This window comes from Opisthocomus hoazin, chromosome Z (assembly GCF_030867145.1).
Source record: "Opisthocomus hoazin isolate bOpiHoa1 chromosome Z, bOpiHoa1.hap1, whole genome shotgun sequence".
NCBI classification, from domain to species: Eukaryota; Metazoa; Chordata; class Aves; order Opisthocomiformes; family Opisthocomidae; genus Opisthocomus; species Opisthocomus hoazin.
Window position 1 is genome coordinate 88,032,069 of NC_134454.1, and position 21,715 is coordinate 88,053,783.

Below are 21,715 nucleotides of genomic sequence, written 5' to 3' on the forward strand. Positions count from 1 at the left end.
TAATCGCAAATTTCTCACTACTCCATGACAATACCTACACAGCATCGTCCAGCAATGCTGTTCATTCTTCAATAACACAATTGCAAAAGAAAAAAAAATATTAAGACAGGACATCTGAAATTTATACAGAAGAGAAAAAAATAATAGTACCTCTGAAGCGTACTGCTTCCACCAAAAAGCACCTGACGTGACATTTAGAACGCAAAAGCAAAGAGTGCAGGACTGTTGCACAGGTACCCCTGCTCCTGCATTTTGGACACAGAGATGGTCTTCCACGCTTCAAAAAAAAATCTTATTACTTCAGTGAAGGAGGATAAAAAAGAAGCTTAAACCAGGGTGTAGAGAAGCAATATATTTAGACAGCAGCTGCCAGCTGTAGCCACTCCTTCACGAAACTGCATCTGCAGAACCCCAGGGACACACTAATTGTGACAATCCTCTGTTAAGGCTCCTAACAAAAACATTGCTGTTCCGAACGACGCTTCAACGACAGGCTCAGCATGGAGATCTTCATGGTCTGTCACAACAAAAACTCATCTTTAACAGCAGCTTCACAGACAGACACTCTGTTCGCAGTGCCACTGTAAGCTGCCAGAGCTGCCTGCCTACCCTCTAGCAAGTGATCCTAAGTCCTGCTGCAGAAATCACTACAAGTTTCAATATTTCATGAATTCCATTCAACCTATTCCTTCCCAAAACACACATACTATGCTTGTAATTTGCTTGATTTATTTCAGCCAAAGACAGAAATTAACTACTCCCTTGATATAAAGTAGGGAAAAATTTATAGTGTTAATCTGATCAGGGAGAGGGAGGGAGATAAAAAGCAAACTCACTACTAAAATAGTCCTGATCATTCTCTTGGAAAAAAAAATAATGTTACACCAAACAGAAGTGTCTCAGCCTTATAACGTCTTTATGAACAAGAGAGTTGGATTTTGTATTAGAGAAAGCAAGTTTTTCCGTATCTCCTCTCCCCTACCCTATTTCCCCTTCCATGACATAGGCATAAAACTGTTAGTAAAGGCATTATCACATTGTTAAACATATTATACTGCTAAACAAGACAATAATCTACACTTTCGTAAGTGTTAGTATCTTACTAACCATTCAGTAGCTTGCTATTTGAGGAAAAATGTAGCCAAGAAAACTTCTTTGACAAAAAAAACCACCACAACCCTCCATATCTATTGCTTATGAAAAGTGAGCATGTTTTCAATATAGCTGAACATTAAATATTACGGACAGGCTTCATAACTTCTTTTTTAATAAGGCATTATTGTATCACATAGTAAAGTAAGCGCTTTCAACAGCCACTTCCATTCCCCAGCAGCCACGTTCACACAGAAATACAGATGCTGACAGGCTCAGTTGTTGAAAGGGGTTAAGACCAATCGTGCCTGGAAAACTTTTCCTGCCAGAAAGACAGAATAAACGATACTGGACTCCACACGTACGCCGGGACTTCCAAGAAAGAAAAATAAAACCCTGCAGGATTTATGAACTTGCCCATATACCGTAGTCCTTTCACCCCTTTGTACTTCCTCTAATCTGCTCCAAACAAAAAGCGTATCTCTTCCAGGAAGCCCGGACAAGCTTTGCAGCATGACACTAAAATCATATCACTAATTCACTACACGGTACCTACCCAAACCCTCACGTCATGTTGACAGGGTTGTATTTAATGAGAGCAATGTTTCAAAAACTACTGCATCTTTGTCAGCTTTCCAACTGAAAGAACAATCCAAAGTACAAAAACTGAATCATCAGCAGCGCCATACACCACACTGTAATAGATAATAATCTGAAACTCTTCCAAAGTTGTGATGCCTTAATTTGGGCACTACACTATAGGCACTGTAACAGAAAAGATACTGCTAACACTGTATTTGGTAAAGCTTCGCTTGGGAAAAAAAGAAGTTAAAACTTCTTCAGGACAGGTGCAGAAATTCACTTTAATTTCCAAAGAACAAAGTGAGTTGTGCTTCATGTAATACTGAAGTCTGTTTCGTGACACACATCCCAAACGGATGTGGAATCAACATCTCAGATACAGCAGATGCATCAAAAAAGCCACATAAACAAACCTGGAGATCTACAGAAACATTCCATTTGGTCATTTCTCATCTCTTTTCTCTTCTTCAGACATCAATTCATTGGTATTTCAGAAAACCGTATTAAATAATGACTTCTTTAATGCACGTGCAGTTCAAAAACCCACAAAACTGCAGAGGTGGAACTTCTGCTTGCACCTTGCTGCAGCCCCCAGGGATGAAGCGACACCTCCAGCGTACCCTTCCCTGCACAATTAGCCCAACTATTTCTAGGCAAAACTCAGCAGGAACTGTCTGCCTGCTGACAGAGGCACTTGAAACAAATGGCAAAAACTCCTACAAAACAGAACAGGATAACTTTTGTAGATGGTTTGAACTGGGTGTGAGATGCTGATCACGTACTTCTTCCAACAGCATATTCAGGGCTGGTACTGGCAGCAGGTTATCGTTATCAGTACTGCACCATCACATGGACCATTCAAATATGAGTATTTAAACCTTCTAACCCCATCTCTTTAAGTTTTATATTCTCTCCAATGCTCGGTTTATACAAGGAGGCTGGAAAACAAGAAAAGAAAAAAGCCAACTTACAAGAGAGGAATTTCAACAATGAGCTGGATGAGGCAACACAGCAACTCTTCTATGAGGTCTTCACACTCTGTTCCTGCAAAGAAGCACACCAAAGGTTTTCTGGATTTTCAAATACCAAAAGAAAGCAAAGATTTAAACACAGAGATCCAGACAATCAATATTTAAATTAAGGAACAAACACCAGAAGATATATTCTACCCGTTTAAGAAGATGGCATTCTATCCTGAAATGGAAAGCACTTGAGATTATCACCAGAGAAAACGATGCTACACCTTTTATATAGAAAACAAACAACAATTGGATAAATTCAATGAGATGTTGGTATTGTAGGAAGTGTACTTAATATTAAGCACATCAGCCTTACTTTACTAATTGCTAAGTTCATATTAAATGGTGCTATTGCTAACAGTCGAACTGATCACCAGCGACTTCTCACTGGTCCACAGTTCAGGTCTCCTCTCAAAATTCTCTGCACTGCCTATTTTCCCACTCCTTTAATCCCAAAGAATAAGCAGAGACACACAGAAAACACAGTTTCAGTTGTCTACCACACACTGAATAATATTCTAAATTGTGATCTGTCAGATGAATGCAGCCTACCATACACATCACTGCTGCTCTTTAGCAGTCAAATCTACGCACTCTTTGTTCACAAATACCTTTATTGATTGAAGAGGTTTTACACATTTCCTTGACAAGTAAGGATGCACAAATTTCCAAAGTGCATTTTAAGTGAGCAGAAATTATCCTCTACTCATACACAATGTGACAAAACACAGGGGATGCTTAAAATGATTTTTGAAAGACAACTATTCTAAGCAATAACATAGTATTTTACATTAGCACTGCAATTTTTAACAGCAACTGTAACAAAAGACTTGCAAGACTGAGGAAAAAGCTTAATAAACAATTTGAAGTTGTCATATAATGCTAAATAAAATAGAAGATTAATCTCTTGGCTCATCAGGACTTTTTCTGCTTTCAAAATAATATTATACAGAGAAAACTCCAGCACAAAGAAGCGTGCGGCTTTATTGCGCTGAATGGCCTAAGAGCAGGCATAGTGTTTCCCTCTGCGTTACCCAACAGACTTTACAGCATTGCAGCACAATGATTACCCAAATGATTGGTTTATTTTGTATTTCCAAATAAATACGTCCTGCAATAAACACAACATTATAGCCAGATTACGGCAGTGTTACTCTGTTTAACCCAAGTCTGTTCTTAAATCCAGGACTCAATTTTAAGCAGCACACCAGAGGGAATACTCACAATAAAGCAAAAGTGTTTCTTTCCACAATCGGTTTATTAAAAACACGTTAAAAATTGTCACCTAGTGAACTGCACGTTCTAAAGGAAATCAGCTTTTTTATCACGGAAACATGGTTTCCTTTATATAGCATCCCCCATGAGTAACACAATGTAGCTCCTCTTAGTAAAAACCCAGAACTGCTAGGAGTATTTAACCTTGGACAGAAAGCACAGCCAGTGATAAAGCCCCGACAATGTATTCTAAAGTAACCTGAATGTGACAATTGCCTGAAGTTGTCTGAAAGTACTTATGCAGCAAGACTGATCTTAGTTCTCAAAATGGACCAAATTTTTTCCCTTCACAGTTGAGGAAAGGGAGGAGGAGAGAGGAAAAAGGATAAAAAAAAAAAAGAGAAAAGAGTGCATTTTAATATCATTTCTTCCACCATGCCATAGACACAACTCATTCAAATTGCATTATTTGAATATGAAAGAGGGCTTTTCCCCCACACTCTGTTCAAAACAAAACAAGAAAATATTGGGTTTGCACAATCACGTAGCATGCAAGATGTTAGTCTCTCCTGCTCTGTGCTCAAACAAGTTTTCGTCTTCTTTTTTAAAAAAAAAAAAAAGCTTAATTTGCTGCAATTAATGTCATTCAGCTACAATAATTAATGTATCCTTTTCCCCATCGGGGCACACACATTCTTCTTTAATTCTCGTCTTGCCTAGACAATGAGGCGGATGCATGCCAAATCTATAACGTGAGAGCGAGCTATAAACATGGAACGCTACGTGTTTTCATCAACAATGCCTTTTTCAATAGCAGGATAAAGACAATACACACAATACTCGTTCACATTAATAGATCACATACTTGGGTCAAAGACACATGTAAAACCTTGGGGAAAAAAAGTAAAGGGTGGATCTCTCCAGATAAGATCAAGCAGACTTGCAGAGAGAGGAATCCTAGGTGCATCTTCTACACTCTATCATGCTGCAGAGAAACTGCAAACGCACATGGTTCTTAAAAAGTCCACTTACGCGGCGGCACCATTTTTCATCAGCCATATTTAAGTCCTCAAATACGTGGATTCCTTGCATTGTGGGGTTTTGGGCTTTTTGGTGGAGTTTGTTCTGTTTGGGTGGTGTGTTTGTTTGGTTTGTTACATAAAAAAAAAAAAGGCTTTGTATTTAACCTTTTCAAAGCTATGGACGCCACAGACACTGGATTAGCAGACACTACACAGGCAAAATGGATTATCCAGAGGAAAGCACACGGGCCAGAAGACTCCAATTTCAGTTAAACCAGCCCAGCTCCATCCTTGGCCATGATACAGGGTCTAACACAGACAGTAAACAGTCTTTCTTCTCAGGAACCCAACTACTACGCTGTCACAACCTGATCTGAGCTGCTGCAACAACTGGACACGCCTAATGTGAGACAGATATTCAGGCAATCCCAGACACAAGTACAGGCTGGGCGGAGAGTGGCTTGAGAGCAGCCCTGAGGAGAAGGACTTGGGGGTACTGATGGATGAGAAGCTCAACATGAGCCAGCAAAGTGCGCTGGCAGCCCAGAAAGCCAGCCGTGTCCTGGGCTGCGTCAAGAGCAGCGTGGCCAGCAGGGCGAGAGAGGGGATTCTGCCCCTTGGCTCCGCTCTCCTCAGACCCCACCTGGAGTCCTGCGTCCAGCTCTGGAGCCCCCCCAACACAAGAAGGACATGGATGTGTTGGAGTGGGGCCTGAGGAGGCCATGAAGATGATGCGAGGGCTGGAGCACCTCTCCTACGAGGACAGGCTGAGGAGCTTGGGGCTGTTCAGCTTGGAGAAGAGAAGGCTCCGGGGTGACCTTAGAGCAGCTGCCAGCGCCTGAAGGGGCTGAAAGGAAGGGTGGAGAGGGGCTTTTCACAAGGGTGTGTAGGGATAGGACAAGGGGGAATGGCTCTGAACTAAAAGGGCAGATTTAGATTAGATGGTAGGAAGAAATTCTTGCCCATGAGGGTGGTGAGGCCCTGGCCCAGGTTGCCCAGAGAAGCTGTGGCTGCTCCCTCCCTGGTAGGGTTCAAGGCCAGGTTGGATGGAGCTCTGAGCACCCTGGTCTGGTGGAAGATGTCCCTGCTGATGGCAGGGGGGTTGGAACCAGATGATCCTTAAGGTCCCTTCCAACCCAAACCATTCTCTGATTCTATGATTCTATAGCCTCACCTTAGATCCTGCTTGGTTTTCCACGCTGTTGCTCCTTCTGACAGGGCAGAACCTGGACATCAGTAACAAAGTAATTCGCTACTATTAAAACAGTACCTAAAGATCCAGCCGTTCAATTAATTACAGAACCAGCAGGCTTAAAGCTTCTTTGGGTTTTGTGATTTGATCTTCAGCTCTGAGGACTCTCAAAAGCTCCCAACTTTCCCCAAAGAGTGTTAATAATGAGTACATAAACGAACTGCCATCCCTCATTTCCTTCACACGACAGCTGAACACCCACGAAATCATTTCAGGGTTGCAGAAAACGCATTGTTACTTATTCCCTCCCCTATACCCTCTTCTTTGCTATAATACACCAAATACAGTCCTTCGTAGCCTTGTGATAAAAACTTCTCTACAAAGAATGAATCAAGTTTCCTACTACAGGTCAGGGAATAGGTGGAATCAATTCACAGTTTGATTTAGAATACAATGCACAGCCTACACTCTCTTACACCTCTGAATCACAACACAGGTAAAGACCGTGCAGAAATTATGGGATACAGGCGGTGGAAGCATCACTGAAAGATGAATGTATTATCAAGACTAAGTCCAGCTTCGGATCAGCATATGCCGAGTCCAGTTTCGGGTTTGTTAATAGGGGGATTTTCTAGCTGAATCTTAAAGAATATGGTTAAAGTCTCTATAAGGATTTTCCTATAATCAAGATTGCGCAACATCCTCTAAAGCTCTATGCAAATTCCCAGTTATGGGTGAAGAGGCAAAGGTTGCCCTTGCTGGGCCGAAGAATCATCTGAAAACCGCCAAAAGGAGCAAGTTTCTGTTACTGGTCTGACTCTTCTGGAAGGAAATCAATAAACAGTGTTGCAGCTGGGACTTGGTCCTGTGCAATTCATCCACCACAACTTTCTAATGGTAGGCTACAACATACCCATGCATCATACAATGAAGAACCTCGATAATCACATTTCACGACACAAAGCACAATTGCACAGCTTGCTTCTGAGCTTAAAACACAGTCTAGCAGGGAAAAGCACAAACTGGATATTCAGAAAAAGTGAAAGCATATGAATTGCAAAATCTGGGAGGAGAATTCTTCCAGATAAGACAGTTATAACAAAATACTAACCAAAAAATGAGGGTTACGTCCTGTATAAACTATCATAACACAAGATGTATTGCTGAGCAGCCAGCGACAAGGATGTTCTCCGTGCATCACTGCTACCATATGCTACACGTCTCTGCCTGACACAGCAAATACGGCACCGCGGGTGCTGATGCTCTGACCAACCGCGGCGTGAGCAGCCCGACACGCTGACACTGCAGTTACACACTCCGAGTTCCCAGGCACTATATTTAAACTTGGAGAACACGGTACTAGGGCATATTCTCTAACTAGCAGGGAAAAAAACAGAAAAAAAAAAAAATAATGCTCGTAGTTTAAACAGGGAAACAAACACCACCACACACTCATTTCCAAAAGAGTTTTAAGATGATCATGAAAAAAAACGGTTACCTTTTAGATTGGGCAAGGCATATGTAAATAGATCAGAGGAGAGACAGGTTGTTCATGTTGTTGATTGTACTGCTCTTTGCAGTAACTACTCACCAGCTATTTATGATAAAAATAAGCAAACAATATTTCAAAATTCAGGCACTATATTGAGGCCTTTATCTATATACATATTTTATTTACAGTCTATAACTAACATAATAATTTTTTGTATAAGGTTGGTTTTATCATGCTCGCAACTGAAAAATAGTAAAATAATATCAAGCGCTGGGAAATGAAAAGACAGCAAGGACAACTAAGAACAACTTCACTTTTTAAAAAGCATGCTCACCAAAGACAGTGTTAAGTATGCATAACTGTAGTAAAAGTAGTAATGAATTTGTGTAAACTTCACAATAACAAGAATAACAAGGCATGCTCTAGCTTCCAAAGAATTAAAAAAAAAATATATATTCAAGAAAGCTACACTCCACTTGATTATGGAAATATAAACAAAAAGCCGTTTCATTTTTTTCTGCTCACTTTAACAGATCCTAACACAACAGCAGTTTATTACACTCCATTAATGATACTTCACTTTCTATAGCTAAGTATAAAAGCTATAGGAAGCCATTCACTTTATTACCATACTCTACATAGATTTTTAAAATCCTGTGTGAAGATTGGTTAGGAGTAAAAACTGATGGCTATGGAAACACAGCATGTTACCAACCCCAGTCCCCTGAGGCAGGTCCCAAGAGCCATCTCCAGTCAGAAATCCGAGCCGAAAGCAGCAGCAGACTCGAGGCAGGGCTGCGTGGGGAGAGCTGAGGAGCAGCTCACTTCCTGCCTCCATCCCCTCCTCTTGCCAGCAGACCACACGCAATTACCTTCCTAATCAAGAACATCCAGCGAACAATCTGCTCAAAGATAACTGCTAAGTACATTTGCCACCAATATGCACAAAATTATCGCTAATAAATGTCACTGTGAATTACAGTCAAGTGCTACTAGACATGAGATAAACACGGATCTACCCCAGTGACAAGAATCACTTTCCATACCACGCTGCGAGAACTCCCAGTGTAAGGAATCAAGATCGCGGGGGTCCAAGCTAACAAAGCGTCTCAGCTTTTGCATCCGTTTTACTGCACAACGCCAGAGGTGGGTGTTTTTTTAAGCCAAGTATAAACCCACAGGCAGCCCGCAGTGATGGTGGCTTAGCAGCAGGTGCTACTTTCTAATGCATCGGTTAGCTGACTTCATTCTCGGAGATTACTCATCACCGTTTAAATATATTAAACCATTTCAATGTGTAGCACTTAATCTTTTGGCACCAGAAGTCTGACTTCCCCAGAGCAACGGCAGGCCCCAAGGAGTTAAACAGATTCTAATGAACTGTTTTCAGCACTCAACAAGCTCTGTCCTTGCTGGACTGACTGTTGAGGGAAATCCAGTCACATCCTTTTGTGGTTGTTCTTCCACAATTCACCCGCACTGTAGTAGCGTTCTGATACCAGTCCTTTATGCCAGACCGTCTTTTGGCTTTATGCAATAAACAACCTGCAATTACGAACTCAACAGTTATCTTTACAATAAAGCAACAGAAATCAAGGCTCCTGTGCCAGCATCATCCATCACATGTTCTGTAAGAGCATCTCGATGCGGCGCTACACAAAGATTTGGGGCAGACAGTGTTACGATTTTCTTTTTTGCTGTAATTCACACTATTCACATTCAAAAGAAGGACGGGACAGCAAAAAGAACAGCTAGATTATTTGGGCACCTTCCCTGCCATCTTTCATCTTGTATAATACGTGCTCCATTTCCTGGAGTTGTACTTATTTTTGAACATTCTGCCTAAATTCTTTGACTTTTCCTGTACTCTTGTATAAACTACTGCCCACGAACTGAATTTTAGAAGTTGCTTTCTTAATGGATCAGTTCTAACCACAGTACTGTTATCTTCCCTCACTAGATTCCTAAAAATTGCATTAATCCTGCTCCCAGGCTGATGGTGGTTCAACGTATGTGAAAAGAAACACTAAATAACTGGAACACCACCGTTCCTACAGTCGTATATGGCCAGCTTCACCTCAATTCTACGCTGTGCTTCTGAAGAGGACTGTTACCACCTTTCAAATTGTATGAAAGCTAAGGCAAGGTCTACACCATCACTGTTCAAAAAAAATGCCAAATGAAGTTCATGAATAAATGACCATTGTAAGTTTAATACAAAACTTTAAAGAAAAAATAAGCCAAACAACTTAACCCCTGCTCTAGAAGAGGTCTGTTTTGCTATGAGAACCCTGAATGTGCCAACAGCTTGTTCACAAACATTTCATTCTAGCAGATGACAGTCAACGCGTTACTAAGAGCTCTCACCACATTTTGAAGATGTTCTCTTTCATACGTATGACACTAAGGAAGATGGTTTACACCAAACTACTTCAGACCTCAAAAGAAGTCAGTCTGTTTTACGACTGACTACAAACTTTCACTCTCACAGGTTGTCCTGAACAATAAACTTTTTGTATGTGATCTCACTGGTACTTCATTTCCAGTTTTAAAGCAAAATTTGGGATTCTTAGTCGAAACAAAACATAGAATTGTAGAATTATTTCGGTTGGAAAAGACCCTTAAGATCGAGCCCAATCATTAACCCAACACTACCAAGTTCACCACTAAACCATGTCCCTAAGCACCACGCCTACAAACACCAGAACTTGTCAGTTTCTTCCGGGATATTTGTTTCGTGAGCACTAGCTAGTTTCACTACCTACCATACAAGCCTGGTGCTTGCTCTTCATACGCAAAATGAAGCTGCAGCTCCTCTTCCGACATTCGACTGATGAACACTTTCAGCAAACAGCAAATAATAAACAGTGCATTGTGAGCCTGCCAGATAAAGAGGTGACTAGAAAAGAAGCAGAAAGAAACACAAATCAGTAATGCTTAACCTGCGAACATCCATCAAAAACCACAAGAAAATAGATGCCAGAGCAGACAAAGCAGTTTCCACAGCTGAAGCAAGGAAAAGCCAAGGTGCTCGAGCAGGGTGTCTTCAGTCGATGCTACAGCAAACAAACTGAAATGTATTTAAAAGAAGTATTTTGTTTTTTCTTCCCCCAAGAGACTACAATCTGACTCCTAATTTCCTTTATATTGTTAAAAACACCACGATTGCCAGAAGTACCACCCTTCAAAGAGCTCACCAGATGGCTCAGCGTACTTCTAAAACTTTCTAAGTACTACGGACTCAAGCCGCCCAGATATTAAAAAATTTCCAACAGTTGTGGATATGAAAGTTACTCTGGCTCCCTGAACCTTAGCACTTTTCCCAGACAAACAGCCTTCAGATGACCACAGGCATTTACGGAATTCAGGAGCACAATGTAGCAAGATCTTTCTATGCAACACACAGAGCTATCTTCCAAGCTTTCTGAATGCAAGGGGAATATAGCTTCATTATGTTTTCTTGAGTCCCAGTAAGCAGCTGCTGGGAAGCCGTACAACAGCGTATAGTCAAGCTCTTGCTTGAAGCTATAGTTTCAAGGTATTTTTGGATCAAAGCAGCAGGAACTATCCAGGAGGAATAACTTCTTCCTTCAGATATAAGCAAACAGGTTGAGGGCAGTCCTGAAAGCAGGGGAGCATTAAAAAGAAAATGTTCCTTTCTGAAACCCCAGATGTGATGAGAGTTGGACATCTGTCTTACGGGTGTGGGGGAACAATTACAGAAAGCTTCCCGCAAAAAATACACAGCGCTGTGCACGTAACCTCTTGGCGTTCTTTCCTATTGCTGAAAGGGGCAAGCAAAACCAACAGCAGTTGCATGATATGATTTGTAAGCAATGCCTTTATACAGAAGGTTGTGTTCAAATCCAATCCAATTCAAAATATTTCCAAGATAAAATACTGGTTCACACATTAAGATTTAGCTACAAAGGTCAGGTGATTTTCAAACAGCTCCAAAGCAGTAGTAACCAGAAGTTACATCATTCATACACGAACGTGCTTACCTCACACAGGATGAACACAAACGTGTCTTTTTCCCCAGCAATCTATTTACCTATTACACTTACTCTTCTGTGTTTGGAAAAGTACTAGACACTTGTTCTGTTTCAAACAACAATTTAAGAGAATTCTAAGTCTTGGTCTGTGATTATGTTAACTGGCAAAGTAAAAAACTCTAGAGCTAGTGGCAAAAGGAACATTTCAAAAGTGAAATGGCACATGCCGCTCTTTCCTGGGTACTTACTTTTGACATTCTGCTGAAATTTTTAACTCTTTGGTTCTAGAAAGAAAAACTTTAATCAACGACCCAAGGTTTCCTGTTCGAGGATTCTTCTCAACTAGATGAGGAAAAATAAGATACGATTATATTGCATGCGTAAGTTGACATTATTTAGTTCCAACAATATATAGAATGAAACCAAATTTCAGTATCTTAAATATTTCACAGTATGTCTGTTTTTCTGTACAGCTACTGTTCTTCTTTTAAGATTCTCCAGCACATGCCTTGCTACTCTGTAATTGTTCTCCAAACATACTTTTCATCCTAGATTTCAAATATCCCAAATGTGGAGCTGACGCTGCTTCCTTTCCAAGATTTGTCTACAGCACAACAGCCTCCTGTCAGAAAACTGGGCAGGTTTTCACAACTCGCTTTTCCCTTCTTGCAACATCATTGATTGCATTTATATGATCCCTTCCTTTTGTCATCTGATTAATTCTTTCCCCTTATTGATCAGCCTAGAGGGCACAGAGAAAAAGAGGTAGGAGGGATGGAGTTACTTGTTTTAAACCTTCCAGTCATTTGAAGTTCTACAAAACAGTTCACGACAGAAGTTTCTAAAAGTTTGCGATATATATAAACACACTCTTTACACTAACCTCACTAGTGGAACACAGCCAATTAGAATTAAGTATACTGAAGACATGGATGTGTATATGAATGCTGCTTCTTAATTTTTCTGATCAAGCATACGGAAAAGAGTTAAGATGTCACAACTCCTCACCTAAAGACTTGCAGACTGAGATTGTGGCTTCTTCCAGGAGCTTTAAGTCAGCACTAGGGGAGGGGGGAAAAGAAAACAAAAATGGTTACACAAGCAATTGGGTTCCTGTACTTGAAGTGAAAATTCATTAGAAAACAGTAGTAAAATTTTTCTGCGAAACACTTAATTTTACTATTCCATTAGCTGGTTGATGTAGATATCCCAGAAGCCGTGGTTGAGCTGAGAAGGGACCTCTGCAGAATGTCTTGTCCAAGCCCCCTGCTGAAGAAGGCCCACCTACAGCCAGTTGCCCAGGACTACGTCCAGGTGGCTTCTGAGTATCCCCACAACCTCTCTGGGCAACCCATTCCAGTGCTCGCTCATCCCAGCATCAGGCACTACAACATGCATCTGAAGTACAGTGACAATAAAACAGGGAACTACTACAAGTGACGTGTTTGTCACAGCAAAACAATGTCACTGCATTATTCGTGTTACCACTACCTTCGTAGCTTCAACGCTGCCATGCTTAGCTGGATGACACTGAAAATACACACAGAAGGGCAGCCCACAGAAAGAACTTGGTTTTTTTACAAGCACTATCATATGAAATAACATCTTTTCAAATAGCATAAATTAAAGAATTCTCAACCTGACATTCAACCTCCAGCTAACTACTACTTCCCTCTAACTAATGTTATTATATTAATGCAACAATCATCAGACACATCACATTTTTCATAACTTCATTAATTGCCTGTCGGTATGTCTCAGTGAAAACCATCAGCTGAAAAGAACAATAAAGCACTACAGCAGAACCTGCCAACAACCACTGAAAGCAAACAGCAGCTGCATCAAACACACAAAAAGACATTTGTATACTCCTATCTCTACAAACCTATCAGCACAGAGTAACCTATCCTTGAAAGCAAAACAAAAGAATACATGGAAAGTATATTTTTCCTTAACATATGGGGGAAAAAAAAACCCCAAACAAATAATAATCAGATATTGTGTCTAATGCCACATTAAGCAATATGAAGGTGTCCCAATATTAACACCTCAAGAGCAACCTGCACCAGTGTTTCACCACACGCATCGTAAAAAATTTCTTCCTTATATGTAGTCTGAATCTCCCCTTTTAGACTAAAACCATTTCCCCTTGTCCTATCACAACAGGCTCTACTGCTCAGGATATTGGAGAAGACTGTACAGCCTCTATACAGCCTCAATTCACCACAGTCTGACCTACAGGAATGCCAGGCCTTCTCATATCCCCCAAATAAAAAGCCAGCCAAAAAAAAGCCTAGTTCAATGCTTGCAGACATAACATAGTATGTAACATCGGCTGAACAATTTCAGAGCTCATGCAGCTACCTCCTTGTAATTAAAGGGACATAAATCACCATCCTCAGAGTAAATAGGAAAGTCACAACATAATGAAACCTGAATAGTAACTAAGCCTATAGAAGTCAGTGGTATGGCCTCCGTTCAACCACTCCTTTCATATAAAAATTTTACAAAACTTAATACTGCCATAATTGGATTGCCAAAGTCAATGTTGCTTCCGAAGCATTAAGTTTTCTGTTGAGTAATCCGATTCACATGAAAACATCAGAGACTGAAGACAAAAAGGGCACGGTACTGCACGCACTCTCTCTGTCACACCTGCTCAACCCCACCTCAGCAACCAGTGATCTTCTAAAAGGCAGTGGTGGGGGAAACAGTCCCCCTTCTTTCTGTATTTAAATTTCAATGGTAATCCAGCTTTCAGCACAGTCCTAAGAACTGCTGTATCAACCCGAGATTAACTGTGGTGCTGTGCTAAACCAGCTCTACTGCTGAAAACCCACGTGGAAAACCCATGTGGAGCCGAGCTCTCGGAAGCTGTTGAGTTTGTCTGAGCTGCGCTCAAACTCCTGAGGACTAGAGGAGGAGGTAAGGACACTGGCAGAAACAGCAGCCAAAAGAACTATTTCAGAAGTTTTCAATGGGAAATGTTTCAAGATAGCGACATCAAACAAATTAAGTTTCAAGATGCCTGCGAATTCTCCTGTACATCAGACCAATTTACTGTGTAGTGAGCTAACAGCAGAGACGGCTCTTCCCCTACAGCTGAATGCCCTAAGACAACTTTAGATTATGCAGACTGTTTTTTTTTTTTTATATCAAATATCAGCACTAGTTCCTCTCTTATAAATGGCTTTGAAACGTAAGTTTCAGAAAGAACAAACTTACACTTTCATATATACTTGAAAAACACTAGACTTGGTCCCAAAGACGGTCTCCTGTTTCAGCGCTAAAAACCTGCAGAGTAATTCAAAACAAATGGCATAAAGCTAGAACACCCCGCCAGCAACTACAGACAACGCCGTTTTCTAGGTCTATGTGAAACAAGGACTTTTTGCACTCTTTTTATAAAAAAAGGTTCTAAATTTCTCCAGCTGGCTGCTTGTCATCAGGCTGTATTCCTTCCTAAGAGCTGACAGGCAGGGTGAATATTATAACGGACACCAACTCTGCTAGCAGAGAGTTCTCAGGTGCTGACTAATCGTAATCTAACACACCATGACCCACCTCCCACTATCCAAAGATGCTGGGGACTTCTGTAATACAGACCGAGTGATTACTGCAGTTGCTCCAGGATTTAAACCATCAAAGTAGACATTCAGCTTTTAATTATCGTTCATTTTCCCCCTAATTTCTAAGTAGTTAGGCTTTAAAGTATAGCATTCTTACAGGGGAATTTTTCCTTCCCTTTGAATTATTAAAAAAAAACCACAAAGCCCTCCAAATTCCATAGAGTTGCCCAATTTTTACAAGTTGTCAGGATCAAAAACAGTGGCAGCTCAAGCAAGACCTTCACATCTTCAGCCAAGCTTCTAACACTTGAGTCATTCTTATTCCTACCAAAATGAAGACAGCAGATAACGTTATATTAACATTTAGGCAGAAAATGCCAGAGCCAAGATTCATAAGGCAGCACAAAAGAAATGCTACAACCAGCTATGGTATTGTCTTTGCTCTACAGTCCCTGTGGAGATGACATTTGGTTAATGACCGAATACAAGAAGGGAAATCTAACACTAAAACATTCGTCCTTTCATTAGTCCGCAGAGCAGCACTGCTAGTATTCAAACCCTTTTTCAACACTAACAACCAGAGCAAGTACTGATAGAGTGAAGCTCTGTCACTGCACTGATCACAAATAAAAGCTCCAGTTCTCTTGGAAAACGGGCACCCAAGGAATACAGACTGCCTTGTTGCCAAATATATGTGTATACACAGATATATATTTTATGAGCTCACTATTTGGGACAAAAAAAAGTCTAAAATGCATTTAAATTCATCCCCTTCAACACATTATGCTTAATTGTAACAAAGTACCTATGGGAGGACGCAGGAAAAAACAACCTTTCGGAAAAGAAAAGGAAAACACCCCACACATTTTTCTACTCTGTGATTTTATCTACCAAGAACTGGGAAAATAGAAATTACACTGTTTCAGAACAGAGAAGCTTCTGAAAGACGGTATTTTCTAGAGCACCTAAAAATAGGAGAGAGATTCATTAGGGAGCGAGGAGTAAAACATCCCCTGGTCTCTGAGAACTGTTAGTCCATTCTCAGCAAGATTATCAGCTTCTAGCAGTAAACAAGTAGCAAGGTCAGCAAACCCTTCCTGCTGCTTGATGGCACTGCTGAGCATCACCAGGAGAAAACCCAGAACCCCAGTAACACCCAGTAAGCCCTGCCAACGAGGAGACACCACTCTAGAAGTTCACGTGCACACGCAGCAAACACCAGCTTCAGGCCACAGATCTTTAATATAATAATCACAGTGACCCAGGCGAGTTTGTACATGTAATCCTGTATTTCAGCTGGCACTACATGAACTAAATCATTTGATTTTGAGAAAGTGGTAAGTGTTCCAGTCATATTTACCAGTTCTACAATTTTCCAAGGCACAAGCAAAAGGTATCATCTGGTATGGGCATTCAAATAGGTTGTGAGCACAGGGGGAAACCACTAAGCATTCAAAGACAAGTACACTTAACCACACAGACCTGAGCAGCTCATTTAGATCCAAGCAAACGTGTGAGGTGCAGGATTGCTTCCCACATGCTTTAGGAAAAAATTCCAGGCTTCACAGGAATTCCTGTCTCATCCTGTGGCCAGTATTTTCAAAGTCCTTTATAAAAGCAATAAATTATTTTATTTGGTATTTTTCTGTAGAGGATAGACCTACAGACTTCAGTAAAACTGTAATTAACAGTGACATTTGCTTCCTGACAGCACAGACTTCTTTAAAAAAATTTTATCTTGTTTTATTTTAAGATGAAATCAAAACATGAGAGGTTTTACAGTGTCAGTCATTATTGTCTTGTAACATCTTAACACAGCAAGCAGTAAGAATATTTCACATACAAATTGTCACGACGAACCCATCTACACACAGGAAGCATCTGTGTGACAGCAGGTATCACACATCAGCAGTAGAAGTTAAGGGTAACCAAGGGTAATCCCCTTATGCAGGAGAAAGGACAGCACAACCCCTGCACCTAAGTCACACAATAAGGAATCCGTACTAGGAAAGGGAAAGAAGAAATCAAAATTGAGTTCGAACTTGCAAGTTCAAATCTTGCCCCTCTGATACTAGAAGTCACCTCCTTTTGCTGATACAAAAGCTCAGTCCCCCAAACCTGTACTATCATATAAATGGCACCTGGGAACGGAATGCACACACAGCCACCAAAGATACAGGAACACTAACACAAGCTAAAACTGCCTCTTTGTATCTCACAAGAGAGAGTGAAAGTTATCAGTTACCTATCATATGTATAGGCAATGATTACTGATCAAGTAAAACATAACACTGAAACAGGATTTAGACAATACAAACGCTGTTTTTTCTTGCTAAAATTGCTCTTCTATCATTTACTAATTGATCTCATCAAGTGTTTTAATTTTGTTGGGATTTAATCACTTTGTCGTCACTGATCATAGTACAAGGAGTTTCTTCATCAGCAAGTTAGTTTTCTGTAAGAAAGCATCTTTTCAGTAGAGGTGGGGAAGAATGGGAAACTAAGAAGTCTATTGCTCAGAAAAAATCAACAGTTTTCATTGACTGCAGATTTTCATTTCTGGCTTCACACCACCATAGCTGGATTCTTCGGTCAGCTATTCTGGCATGTATTGCAAAAAAAAAAAAAAAAAAAAAAAAAAAAATTACTTCCAAAAAGAAGGGGAAGGAAAAAAGAAAATCAGTGGAGTTATTTTAGAGTGGTTGAATTGAGTTGCCTTACTTTAAATTTACTAACAAATCAGTCCCACAGACTTCAGCAAAACCATAATTAATAAAAGACAGTGAAAGTTGCTTCCTGACAGCAGTCATCTTTGAAGAATGTGGCTTTATTTGCCTTTATTTTAAAAGCATCACAATACAAGAGGTGTCGAAGTGGCAGTGACTGCTGTTGAAATGTCTCAACACGGCAAGAGAAAGCATTCTGCATACAAACCGTAATTATAAACATACCCATACCATGACACCTACCCTTCTTATGATAAGAATAAGACCCAAAGCGTAGCAGACAACTACCCCCTCTAAAAGAGGAGGGGGAAAAAAAAAAAAAAAGGGAGCAGCTTTCCCAACAGCTTTTTCCTCCAAGTACAGCTTTATTTTTTACTATTGAATACAAAACAGAAGAATCAGCCCATTCAGTAAATCCATACTGTGGGAATGCTGACTTTAATGGACTAGTTGGAGGAAAGACGTCAAAGAATAAAAAGCTGCATATAATTTATTGTACCAATTTGAAAAATGTACCATATTAAAGTAACATAAAAGTTGCTCATTTTTATGTCTCTCCATTAAAGGCTCATGCACATTATTCTTGAACCACCGACTCATTAAAAACTCCAGGGAAGGAACAAAGCGGAACAGTAAATATTCAGCACATGATTTTCAGCAAGTTCTGTGTCAGTTAACTCTGTTTTAAGTTTTCCATCAGGAAAGAATTGTAACTAATACCACCGCTAAAGAGGAGATTGAATTCTTGGTAGCAACTCATAAGAGAGCCAAACACAAAGGTCTGCCTAAACCGAGAGCTACGACTCCAAAAGCTCTTGCTCGTAACTAAAAAAGTCATCCAGAAAAGCTGTATTTTATTTTTTCAATATCCAAATATTATTCAGATTGATGTCAGCCACTTGAAATGTAGGAAGCGGCAGATTTCAGAAGTTTTACATTATTTTAATTCAGCTCCCATGAGTCCATTCTGTGCAACAAATAAGGATCCATGAAGAAAAACAATGAACGTGCAGGAGTGTGAATTTAGACCACCAAACAGTTCCTAAAGGCTGAAACCAGAAGTTTCTGAGCGGACGCTTCTGTAGCCCAAGTGGATTTTACCTGCTTAGCACCCATGACCTGCTTTACAGAAGAGGAGATCACAATACACCTTGCGCAGTGAAAAGCACGAGGCAATCTAAAACTAAATTGCTGGTAGCTTTTCCTTTTACTATCACTTATCCAAATATTACTTATCTCCTACCCCTCCTAAACTGTGTAAGGCCCCAGTGGCTTTCCCTGCCAAATCCCAGAGACTGGCTCTGGCTGTTACTATCACCCGCTCCAGGGGAGTCACAGGCAGCGAGCAGGGATTCACCATCAGCTCCTTTCTGATTAAAGGCTGATGAATAATCAGGGTTTGGGAATGCACAGATCAGAATTACTCCCATCTAATAGTCCCTCTTAATACTTGCTTAACTATTAAGAAAATCACCATTGTGAGAGGAAGAACAAACAGCCCAGAAAAGCAGAATATTACACTTCCAGCAGCCAGCTCGTCTTTGACCACATGGTTTCACGTTCATTTTCGGATGGCACAGCAAGTTTAAGCAATCCCACTTTTAGTCCAACAGCCTGCTGCGCCCCAAAAATCATTCCGACCTCATTGTGCCAGAGTTGATCTGCGGTGCCATGCCATGAATCACTCTAGGGAATTAACTTGGCCGGAAAAATAAACACTTCTGGTTTTGCTTTGTTGGTTTTCAGAGAGGTTAGTTCCTGATTAAACGCACAGCAGGCCCGAATAAACACTGGAAGGGATCATGAAAGGGCAAGAGCATCCCGCATCAGTATCGCTGACAGAGACACAGCAACTTTGCAGTCGGTAGCACTGGTATTTGGCAAACTTTATTCCCTCCTACAAACTACGCTGTGTTCTTCACAGAAACAGATGAAGTTAACTGGACTGAAAAAATAAACCCAGTAAAGATGACAAGGTTGTGTAAATGAGCAATGCTATAGAACTGTACACGGAACCACACAAGAGATTAACGTACACAATCAGGTAGGGGTGAGGAGAGAAAGCAAAACAGAGGGAACCAGGAAGATGAGAAATGGATGAATAGAAGAGATCAACCAAACCGAAAGGGCAAAGAGAGAAAAGCAAAACAATGACAAAGAAGAAAGAGAATACAAAGTGCCAAGAAAAGCAAAGCATAAGAAAATTAAGACAGCAAAGGAAAGAAAGCAGTGCCATCAGATCAGATGCGGTATCACGCCTTCATCTTTCTCTTCACCAGCTCTCAAGCCAAGGCCCCAGGTTTCTGATTTGGGGGATTAGAAGCCAGTTGTTCCTCAGAAGATCCAGCTTGGTTTGGCAGCCCGAAAGACCTTCCTTTGGCAGCTGTGATCAGCAGCACCTGGACTAATTCGCAACAGCTTCTGTAAAGCACAGCACTACTCACACGTTCGGGGCCTGCTGGCAACAGGTGGAACTCAGCTGTCTCAAAGGGGAAAAAGGATTCTTGGCCACGAGCTGGCGGGGCTCATTGAGAGGGCTTTAAACTAGGTTCGAAGGGGGAAGGGGATATTGCCCAGCTCACTAGGGATGAGCCTAGGCTTGGCGTGCCAAGGCCAGGGGTGAGATTGACAGCCCAGCTCAAGTGTGTTTACACCAACGCACGTAGCATGGGCAATAAACAGGAGGAGCTGGAAGCCATTATACAGCAGGACGGCTACGACTTGGTCGCCATCACAGAAACGTGGTGGGACAACTCGCATGACTGGCATGCTGTCATAGATGGCTACAGACTCTTTAGGAAAGACAGACCAACAAGGAGAGGTGGGGGAGTTGCTCTATATGTGAGGGAGCAACTGGAATGCATTGAGCTTGGCCTGGGGGCAAATGAGGAACGAGTTGAAAGCTTGTGGGTTAGAATTGAGGGACAGGCTCATAAGGGTGACATTACGGTGGGTGTGTACTACAGGCCACCTGACCAGGAGGAGGAGGTTGATGAGGCCTTCTACAGGCAGCTGCAAGCAGCCTCACAGTCACAGGCCCTGGTTCTCATGGGGGACTTCAACCACCCTGACATCAGCTGGGAAGACCATACAGCTAGGCAGGCGCAATCCAGGAGGTTCCTACAGAGCATCGATGATAACTTTCTGATGCAAGTGGTGGAGGAACCAACAAGGAAAGGCGCGCTGCTGGACCTTGTGTTAACAAACAAGGAGGGACTGGTGGAGGATGTGAAGGTCGGAGGTAGACTTGGCTGCAGTGACCATGAAATGGTTGAGTTCAGGATCCTGCGTGGAGGAAGCAGGGCGATAAGCAGGATCAAAACCTTGGACCTCAGGAGAGCTAACTTCAGCCTCTTCAAGGAGCTACTTGGAGGAATCCCGTGGGCTGGGCTATCGAAGGCAGGGGGGTCCATGAGTGCTGGTCGCTCTTTAAACAACACTTCTTCCATGCACAGGAGCAATGCATCCCCCTGAGAAAGAAATCGAGCAAAGGAGGCAGGAGATCTGCATGGTTAAACAAGGAGCTTCTAGCAGAGATCAGGCAGAAGAGAAAGGTCCATGGAATGTGGAAAGAGGGGCAGGCCACTTGGGAAGGGTACAGGAACGTGGTGAGAGCATGCAGGGATGTGACGAGGAAGGCCAAGGCCCACCTGGAATTGAAGCTGGCAAGAGATGTCAAAAACAACAAGAAGGGCTTCTTCAACTACATCAGCAGCAAAAGGAAGGCTAGGGACAACGTGGGGCCGCTGCTGAATGAGGCGGGTGTCCTGGTGACGGAGGATGCGGAGAAGGCAGAGCTACTGAATGCCTT

The 21,715-nt window shown here is 41.5% G+C and overlaps 1 protein-coding gene across 2 annotated transcripts in view; it reads right to left on the bottom strand.

The window, feature by feature from the left end:
• DYM (dymeclin) overlaps positions 1–21,715 on the bottom strand; it is a 243,131-nt gene that overhangs the window by 203,421 nt on the left and 17,995 nt on the right. For both annotated transcript variants that reach the window (XM_075411026.1, XM_075411025.1), the window contains exons 3-6: positions 12,618–12,670; positions 11,858–11,951; positions 10,380–10,513; positions 2,646–2,718 (exon numbers count right to left, since the gene is read on the bottom strand). In XM_075411026.1, coding sequence (XP_075267141.1) covers positions 2,646–2,718; positions 10,380–10,513; positions 11,858–11,951; positions 12,618–12,670 — 354 coding nt within the window. The remainder of the gene's footprint in view (positions 1–2,645; positions 2,719–10,379; positions 10,514–11,857; positions 11,952–12,617; positions 12,671–21,715) is intronic.